Below are 10,448 nucleotides of genomic sequence, written 5' to 3'. Positions count from 1 at the left end.
AAACAAACAGACAAAAATGTTATAAACTATATTTTTAAGTTATACATAATGTAAATATCAATTTCCAAAATTGGTTTTTCTTAATGTCATCCAATGTACAGACTTTTAACCCCGAACTGTTTTTATTATTAGTATAGACAATGCAAATTAATTATACATATAGGAACATAACCTCACAAACACTCTCATGAAAACGCCCAAAGAGACTACTACCCAAACTTTCCACAGAAACTCCCTGCCAGCGACAATGGAAGCTTACAAGCAATCTAACGTCGTTATACATACGGGAACATAACCTCACTTATATAAATTCGCTTGAAAAATATTATAAACACAATTTCTATCACTAATATTCACAAAAAACAAAAGGTTTTTAATTATATCGATCAGTATTTAATACCAATCACTAAAGTATAAGATTTAAAAGAACCTATTAAAATTATTTTATGTAGTCTTCTTTTTTTTCATCCTGTGAAAATTTTCGCTGCATGGTAAAAATCCACTGACACCATTTTTTTTTTCATAACGCGTCTAAAGAAGTATTAGGTACTTCAAAAAAAAAAAAAGCCGACTGTGCACGAACACAGGTTATTGCAGTGTCTTGACTCGTGGTAAACGGATCTTTGGTTTCCGGTCCCACGCATCTATAGCGCGGCATTTGTGAAGTGTCTCGTCCCGCTCTGTTCCGACCGCCGGGGTTATCCTCGATCTCTCTCGTGGGAGTCAGTCGTGTAAGTTGTGATCGCAGCCAGCTGTTGCGCGGTCTTCCTCCTTCCCCTTCCCTTCCTACCCCCTTACAACCACAGGACGAGGAATGTGGCGGCGACCACGTCGGCTCGTGAGAAGTTCCGGCCGCGTTCGGGAGAGGCGCCACTGGTCCACAAAATTTTTTTTCTTCTCTCTCTCTCTCTCTCTCTCTCTCTCTCTCTCTCTCTCTCTCTCTCTCTCTCTCTCTCTCTCCCCCAGGCTCTTAACGTCGGCATGCTGCAACTGCTATGAGTTCCCGCTGTTGCCGCTAACACTCGTTACGATATACCATCGTTTCTAAGAAACATTCCAGAGCGATCGAGAATATCCATTGAGGCGAAGTGAATGAACTGCAATCGACTGTTTGTTACTTCAATACCCACAAATAACTAGCCGTCTGAATTTAACTGTCAAAGTCTAAACAACACATTGATATAGATTATATCGCGAAAAATTTTTGGCCCAAGATTATATATGAAAAATTGTAACTTGTTACAGTTTTATTTTTTGAAAAAAAAAATTGGCAGGACGCAGTTATTTTTCAACTAATCACGGAATTGCTATTAAGGCAACCTCTTTGTTCTCATTGGTCCATTCAAGAGCTATGCAAGCTTACTTCGCCCCTCGGAGCTAACCACATGGTGAATGTTGCAGACGCGAACAACATTTATTGAAACGCCCAAAAAAATCCAGGCAAATATTTCCTTGTTAAATTATCATTCATGCTCATTGACTATGTCGATACTTAAGTTTTTATAATGATTCTTTCAGTGGAGAAGATTGCTTTAAAACATTTTTATGGACATAAGACATTGATGGTTCACACTGTATGTCATAGAGAAACTACAATAATGGACAAGATCAAGGGCGTACTCATGAAAGGAGGTGATGGGGATTATATTCCCCCTTCCCGAAATCCAAACAAATCAACATACATCAAGATGGCTACTATGATGTCATAATCCAAGAGACGGCCTCCAGCAGACGAAAATAAGATGGCTGACGTGACGTCATAATAGCTGCCATAATATGTATATGCATCGGTATAAGAGGTGGGAGGTCAGTCTGCTAGCATCGTCATTTTTTGCTCTCACTAGGTTCGGGCCGAGCTCCATGTCGTAAGTGTATTTTTAAATTAAAATTAAACATCTATTAAAATCTATTTTTCTTTCCAATTTCAAACATAATGATTACAGATTTTCAAGATGGTGGCCGTAACAAAATTTGTAATGATGTCGTCATAATCAAAATGGTGGAAAACAAAATGGTGGAAAACAAAAGGTAGAAAGTTTTTCATTAAAAAAGTATGTAAATTTTGTTTTATATTTTAACATTTTCTGATAATAATTACGTATTTTCAAGATGGCAGTCATAACTAAATTTGAAATAGTTACGTCACAATTTAAAATGGTGGTCATGAGAAAATAATGGTTGAGGTCATGACCTCGGGGGCTTAGGGTGGCTTGTTTTTAGGAGTCTTAAGCCACTTTTATGAAATTTCTAGCCTCTGACATTTTTTGAGGACTAAAACGGGAAGTTTTTCCTCAAAACGGACATTTTTCCTTCAAAATAGGAAAATGATTATTTTTCTGGTTTTTTGAGGTTTTTGGCCGAATTTTTTTCCTTAAGATCTGGCTATTTCGGCGAATTTTTTTCCAAATGTTGGCAAATTTTTAGTATTTTTTTTTTAGGAACTTTTCGTAAATTTTGAGTTAAAGGTCAAAGGTCACGGTTATCCAAGATGGCCGCCGTGACGTCACAAATTAAGATGGCGTACCGGCACCAGGAACCACTGCCTGGCTCCTGGCGCAGGACACACATTTATATACTACTATTAACAAAAAAATCTAAATATGAAAAAAAATATATTACCATGAGACAATATATAAAACATATTGCTTAAATAAATATAATAGCTTTGAGTATTTCTGTATGTAAGTAAGGGGAGAAGAAGGTGATATATTCCCGCCCTAAAATTAAAAAAAAAATTATAAAATGTACCATTCCCACAAACAAAAGGGAAGAATTCGCAAGCAAATAACGGGCAATGTAGTTCTCTTTCCCCCTTCATCACCCCTGAAACTTTGCGTACGCTCCTGTTTCTGTGGGGAATACCGTGTCTTCTGAACACTTGACAACAAGGACTAGCCTATCTGCGGCAGTACGCACGCCTGATAAGGCTCAGGGCGAGGACTCGTACCGGATCTCTGCTCGCCTGGCAGAGTCACTGCTGTACACCGTCGCCTTAAGTCGCTTTAAAGTGTCGTGCTTCGCCGCGAGTGAGCTCTGCCTGGCGAGGGAGGGGAGGGGAACACGGCAGGGGAAGGAGGGGAAGGTAGAGAGGTGACGTGGAGGGGGGAGGGACGCAGGGATGCTGGGAGCCGCGGCTCCAGCCTCAGTCGGCGCGCAGTGGCCGAGGTTGCACCGCCGCTGCTACCCGAGGATCCTCCGGCCCGCTGACGTCGCTGGTCTGTTCCCCTCCTGCCCCCCTATCACCCCCCGGGAGGTCGACGGCGACTGTTCTGTTCGCGAGGGAACCGCGGGGACTGACACGGGATGTCCAGGCCGACCTCTGACCGCGGGCGTCGCCGCCGCCAGTAAAACGAGACCAGCACCGAGATAAGAGGCGCGCGCGGACTGACCGACTTCTCCCGCCGATAAAAGAGATAACCCTCCTCCCTGGTTTCTTTATCTTCTTTTTTTTCTCTTTTTTTTCCTTCTTCTATTCCGCGGGCAACCCGAGGTCCCCGCCGGGAGACGATGAAGGACCTGCTGGTGACGGCGCTGGTCGCCCTGGCGACGCTGGGCGTCCCGACGCTGGCCGCCGTCAACGGACAGCACGACTTCGACAACACGCTGCAGGCGGCGCCCGCAGGCGGGTGAGTACTCTCTCCCCATCTCCATATCTCCATATCTCTCTGTGTGGACACGAGGTGTAGGCCTGCTAATACCCACGAATAGGGGCCGGAAAAATTCGCGGATTCAATGACCTCTAGGATAGCCTCCACCATCCTCTGAATTTCTCAAGCAAACGCGTGTGTTCATTGTGGGTGCTAACTTGTGAGGCGTCTCCACTGGGTAGCTCGTGATTCGACGCTTCTTTGGTCGATAGTCTGCCATTTGCCCAGAGAGCTCCAGTTAAACTGCGAGCCAATAGCAGAACCAGCAGAATTGTTCACATGTTTGAATTTTAGCCTATCACGAAATGAATCCGCGAATTTTTTCCGGTCTCTACCCATGAATAGTGAAATACATTTTTCGCGAGAGAAAAAAAAAAAAAAACCGAGAGCCGTTTGGACAGCAACAAGGTATATCCGCACCAGCGGTTTCTTGGCGGCCGTCTGTGAGAGAAGCCGTTGCCTTATTTGACTGAGCCACACTCAGGACGCGCACTGACTTGCTGTGGTCGACATGTAGCCTACCTGAAATAAACTCGACCCAACCACGAAACACATACGATGCTACGGTTTTTATAACTTTCAGCCGGAAATATTCGCGAATTCATTTTTTGATAGGCTAAAATACAAATAGTTATACCTCAGTGCTACCTCTGTTATTGGCTCACAACTCACCTGGATGACTCTGGGCCAATGAGAAACACCCAAACAAAGCTGTGTCGAATCACATGCTGCTATGTTGGGATGTCTCACAATACAGCAGCCAATGAGTGGGTGACATTTGACCGAGTGTACGTAGAATAATGGAGTTCATCCTACAGGTCATTGAACCCGCGAATTTTTCCGGTCCCTACTCATTGCCAATGAGAAACAATCAGCCAATGAATTACCGTATCGCAGGATGCCTAGTAGAGACGTCTCACCTGTTGAAAGCCAATGCACAGGTGACATTTTCCCGCGTATGCAGTGTGGAGTCTATCCTGGAGATCATTGGAAACGCGAAATTTTACTTTCCCTACCTAGGAACCTGCAAAATTCGCGTTATCATTTTAAGAGAAGCAAGAATGCACACCACTTTACATTTGAATTGCTATCTGACTGGACCCTAGTTAGTTTTGACACGCTCCGAAGGAAAATACACCAATAGCAACATTACAAAATTCAAATGGTCCAATGAGATGCGCTCCGGAAGGAAGGTAAATTTGTAGCTGCAAGCAATGAACATTAGTAGAGAACGGAAAAATTCGCGGATTCATTTAGTGATAGGCTACAATTAAAACATGTGAACATTTCTGCTGGTTCTGCTATTGGCTCGCAGTTTAACTGGAACTCTCTGGGCCAATGAGAGACTATCGACTAAAGAAGCGTCGAATCACAAGCTACCCAGTGGAGACGCCTCACATTTTAGTACCCAATGAACACGCGTGTTTGCTTGAGAAATGCAGAGGATAATGGAGGCTATCCTAGAGGTCATTGAATCCGCGAATTTTGCATGTCTCTACTAATAACGAACACGTGGAAACAGCTGACTAAACCTTGTGCGAATCCCAGAGAAGGAGAAAATAGGCAGCAGCCAATCAACACATGAAATCGTGGCACACGTTTGTGGATTCCAACCTGGAGCCAGAATATAACGAGAAATTTGCAGGTCTAGTAATTTATAAAGCGCTATGCCGATGAAGTCCGCGACACATTTAAAGAAGATGTATTGTCTCATCAGCATCCAGAGACAAGATGAACTGCACTCAATTAAAAACACGACCTTTTTTTTTTTTTCAATGAATCCGAAAATTTTTCTGGTCTCTATTTATAAGTCAATTTCGTTGCAGTTAGGCTAACATTTTTATGTAAGTAGATTATTTAACTGGGCAGTATTTAATCACACAGGAAATATCACTGGTAACAGTTACAGCCTATATAATCTACACATATAAACTAAATAAATATATGCCCATGTGATATTAGAGTATGGGGCTCTCTACACTCAAATATATCTGGATATGATGTCTGTTGCTCTGTGAGTTATATTCATGTTAGTTGGTTCGAACATATATTCAAATTCCACTTCAAAATTAGCGTAGTACGGCAAAAGATATGTTATTTCCGTGACTACATTTTGTATGGTTATTTTAAGAAAAGATAAATTATTTTTTGTCGTCGGTTATGCCAGCACAGTGATATCACTGATGGAATGTCTCTACCATAGCCCTTTTTATACACGCGGTTGTTTTGTTGTCTGGGAATACGTATTTTTTTTAGTGGCCGTAAATGACCAATTCTTTTATTTATTTCGCGATATGCCAAGCTTTCAAACACTTGTACCTACGTGTTTTTTCTGCGATTGGAGCAGTTTCTTATTCAGACAATACCACACCAGGGCATGCCGCGAGCTATAGTGTTATCACATCAGTTGCGGGCCTCGTGGTCATCGCTGCCACGTCCAGTAATCGAAACTCGGATCCCCGGAGACTTCCGGGAGACGGATTGCCGCTCACTATGGCCAAGGTGCAGATATTATGGACGGATTGCTGTATCATAAAGGTGGCCGTCACTCTTTGCTGAATTTTGCGGCCGAAGCTCGATCCGCGCTACGCTGAGACCAATGTGAAAAAAATGTGGGTATTCCGTGGGGCCAAACACGTATGAATTAATATTGTTAAGCGGATGCTAGAGATGAGACAACGAGGCAGGCCAGTCGGCACAAAGCGTCAGTCAGACAGACACCACCTCCTGGTCAGGTGGCGCCTGTCCCTCTGCGGTAATCCGATCAGTAGCGTCGTCTTTCATCCTGTCTCTAGAGTGTTCGGCACATCCCAGAGACCCGACTGCGTGAAGTGACGTGACTAGGAAGCCATTGTTCTGGGAACTTCGAGCGTGACACTTGGGAGGACTGCGAGACCTTTCCAGAGCGGGGCTGAGAGGTGTATGAGCGACGATGTCGACCTGCCAAGGGCAGTGACGTGGAGAGGGTCGGTGACCCCGTGGTGAGAGAAGGTGGAAGGCGAGTGACGGACTTGGAGTGTCTCGGGGACAGAAGCACCCGGTACTGTGCTGTGTGCGACGGACGAGTGAGTAGTGCGAGGCAGTGTGTCTGGTCAGAGCTGCGAGGTAAGAGACGAGCGGTAGGGAGAACCACTGTCGAACCGAGCTCCAGTGGGGGGAGTGATTTATGGACTTGATGAAATAATGATTAATTTGTGGACAGACATTTTAAGTGTTGCTTTTTAATTAATGGTGTAAATATTAGGTAGTAATAAAACTGAATAAATTAATTGAGCTATACTTTTTTTAGCTATTTTTTTCCACTCGTAACATTTTGTGTCAGAAGTGGGATAGGCTTAATTAAAAGAATTTAGAATTAATTAAAGTTGAATTAAAAATAATAATTAGAATTTAGCTTCTCGAGGGTAAAGTTATTGTTAGTTTTGAATTTAATAAGGTTGGTGGTGTTAGTTTTTAGTGAAAATTTAGGCAAGGTCGTAAGTGAAAGTTGAGTGTATTTAATAGGACATAAGTGACATTAGCATTGTCAGTGCATGTTGACTGGGAAGATGGCAGCCGACGAACTTAGGAATATAATGGTTTACCTGGCCGAAATGAAAAGTGGCCAAGAGGAAATGAAGAATGTTATTAGGGGACCGAGTAGTAGCCAGGAAAAAAATGTAGAGTAGCCAGAAAATGTAGAGCATTTAAACGCCAATAACCTAACCCGGCCAAAATTTCACCTAGACGTTCGGAAATCTACCTATCCGGGGAAAGAAAACTAATTTTCGTGAGAATTTTAATACATTAAAAAGATATTTTTATGAATTATTTATGTAATTGACTAACAATAATAGTATTTAATTTACGATTAATTAGCCTACACATGCGTAAAATTACGATTAAATAAATAATGAACCTTTTTTGCGAGAATTATATTTATGTAACGCACCTAACATAACCCACCTTTCACATACTCAACAACAACGAAACAACGTGAGCGAACCTTTCATTAATCGCCAGTAATGTGTATGTAACATTTGATCTCGGTAACGAGCAGTAATGTAGAATTCTTAATGATAATGGCGAGCGAGATAAATATACGAAAAAAGTAACTTAAACTTCATTTATGGACGCGAATCATGCGTAGTTTCCGCACCCGCCGCTAGAATGCGCAGCTGGAGCAGCTACGTCGACTATTGAATCATTCTATTTGCAGATATATAATGAAACGGCTCCGATAGAAGCTAAAAATACTTGAAAAAAAATAGTAAACCTCGGCTTCGGGCCTGATTTTCAACAAGGAATTTTATTAAAATACTGCCCATCTTGTTAAAATTCATCAAACGGTTAAAACTATATAGTTTCCCTTTGTCTCTATCAACTTTGGTTCACGTCATCACCAGATATGTCTGCACCTTTGTTACACATTTCGGTTCCCTGACACTTCCGTTCCATTCACGAAATTACTCCTACCAAATGCAGTATGCCGAGAGCTAAGATGTTTACACATCAATAAATATTTTATATCGTGGGCTTAGTGGAAAAAGTTGGTAAGTCCACTTTTTTGTGAAAATGAGTTAACTTCACAGATTAAGTTGTAAGGGCAATATCTTCACCAAGAAAACGTTTGGAAGTCCAAATAATGAATGATTGTGGACGTTTTCTTCTAGCTTTATTTCGGCAAGTCCATTATAACGCTATTCTAGGCAAGCAAAACTTGGTAAGTGAACTAACAGTCTTTTTACAGAAATTGGACTTACCGACTTTTTCCACTAAGCCCACGATATGAACTAGCTGGGTGGTTTCAATCTGGTCACAGTGGTCGTCATTTACTCTGTACTGCTATCTCAGCGTGAGACAGGCTGTAGGTACTTAGAAGCTTCGGTTAAAATGTTATATGTGTTTGACCTTACCTAATATAAGTATATATTTACCTACTGTGTACGTTCGAAGAAAATGCGACTTCCAAAATCTTTCTTCATATAGAGTTGTACGTAACACAAATTAGAAAAAAATAAAAGGTTTGAAAACCTTTGACCAATGGGTTTTTTTAGTCGTGTCTGTGTCGTAGCGTTCACTGAAGTTTCCGTTGAAGTTGTGCAATCTCCGTCCGTAAGAGACTTTTAACTTATGAATAGGGATAGGAAAAATTCGCGGGTTCAATGACCTGCAGGATGAACTTCATAGTTCTACGTACACTCGGTAAAATTCCACCCACCCATTGGCTGCCGTCTTGTGAGACGTCCCAACGTAGCAGGCTGTGATACGATAAAGCTTTGGTCGGGCGTTTCTAATTGGCCCAGAGTCATCCAGGTGAGTTGTGAGCCAATAGCAGAGGCAGCACTGAGGTGTAACTATTTGTATTTTAGCCTGTCGCGAAATGAACCCGCGAATTTTTCCTATCCCTACTTATGAATATCATGCCTGCAATGTCTGCCGAAACGTCTCGCGCAATGAAACTGAAGCCAAGAGCGAGGTGGTGCCGCGGTAAGGCGTTGACTCGCAGTCGAAAGCACCCGAGGATTCCAATTCCCAACCGTCAACAGGCGATGCCAAGCACGACGTCTGCCGTGTCTTGGGTGTTTTTCAAGGCGGCTCCAGGACTTATTTGTTGTGTACCGCAGGGGCGTGTACACAGTTTTGTGAACCCAGGCTCTACCGAGGGGCCTAGGGGGGGGGGTGTATGGTTATTTACCCCCTCCCCCCAATTATGGAATTAGGGAATTTTTAAAATTGCAAATTGGTATAACATATTAATCAAAACAAATATTAAAAAACGCAAGGTTGTCTGTGAAGAACATTCACTTTAATACCTTTAAATAGAGACCGGAGTAATTTGCGGATTCATTTCGTGAAAGGCTGAAATTCAAACATGTGAACATTTCTGCTGGTTCTGCCATTGGCTCGCAGTTTAACTGGGACTCTCTGGGCCAATGAGCGACTATCGACCAAAGAAGCGTCTACACACAAGCTACCCAGTGGAGACGCCTCACAATTTGGTACCCAATGAACACGCGTGTTTGCTTGAGAAATGCAGAGGATAAACGAGGCTATCCTAGAGGTAATTGAATCCGCGAATTTTTCAGGTCTCTACCTGTAAAGTTTACAAAATTAATTGTTAATTCTTATTAATGATTTATTTTTCTTATAGTTTTCAAAACAAACCTAACTCTTAGTGTAAGAAGTCCTAGTTCCAATTGTCAGTTTTGGAAAGCTTGGATGGAACGGGGGCTGCCGCTGGGGTCGTGGCGGTGGTGAGGCGTGGCGGTGGTGAAATGTGGCGGTGATGAGGTGTGGCGGTGGTGAGGCGTGGCGGTGGTGAGATGTGGCGGTGATGAGGTGTGGCGGTGGTGAGATGTGGCGGTGGCGAGGCGTGGCGGTGATGAGGTGTGGCGGTGGTGAGGCGTGGCGGTGGTGAGATGTGGCGGTGATGAGGTGTGGCGGTGGTGAGGCGTGGCGGTGGTGAGATGTGGCGGTGGTGAGGCGTGGCGGTGGTGAGGTGTGGCGGTGGTGAGGCGTGGCGGTGGTGAGGTGTGGCGGTGGTGAGGCGTGGCGGTGGTAAGGTGTGGCGGTGGTGAGGCGTGGCGGTGGTGAGGTGTGGCGGTGGTGAGGCGTGGCGGTGGTGAGATGTGGGGGTGGTGAGGCGTGGCGGTGGTGAGGTGTGGCGGTGGTGAGGTGTGGCGGTGGTGAGGCGTGGCGGTGGTGAGGTGTGGCGGTGGTGAGGCGTGGCGGTGGTGAGGTGTGGCGGTGGTGAGGCGTGGCGGTGGTGAGATGTGGCGGTGGCGAGGTGTGGCGGTGGTGAGGCGTGGCGGTGGTGAA

General features: G+C 43.8%; 1 protein-coding gene across 1 annotated transcript in view; it reads left to right on the top strand.

Moving 5' to 3' along the window:
- Positions 1–3,146: 3,146 nt before the first annotated feature.
- LOC134532924 (fibrillin-2-like) overlaps positions 3,147–10,448 on the top strand; it is a 275,398-nt gene continuing 268,096 nt past the window's right edge. Inside the window, exon 1 of the mRNA XM_063369992.1 lies at positions 3,147–3,626. Within this exon, the coding sequence (XP_063226062.1) occupies positions 3,508–3,626 (119 nt within the window). The 5' untranslated portion in view covers positions 3,147–3,507. The remainder of the gene's footprint in view (positions 3,627–10,448) is intronic.

Source organism: Bacillus rossius, chromosome 1, assembly GCF_032445375.1.
Source record: "Bacillus rossius redtenbacheri isolate Brsri chromosome 1, Brsri_v3, whole genome shotgun sequence".
Taxonomy (NCBI): Eukaryota; Metazoa; Arthropoda; class Insecta; order Phasmatodea; family Bacillidae; genus Bacillus; species Bacillus rossius.
Note: the sequence above shows the minus strand (reverse complement) of the source record. Positions and strands in the feature narration are given on the sequence as shown.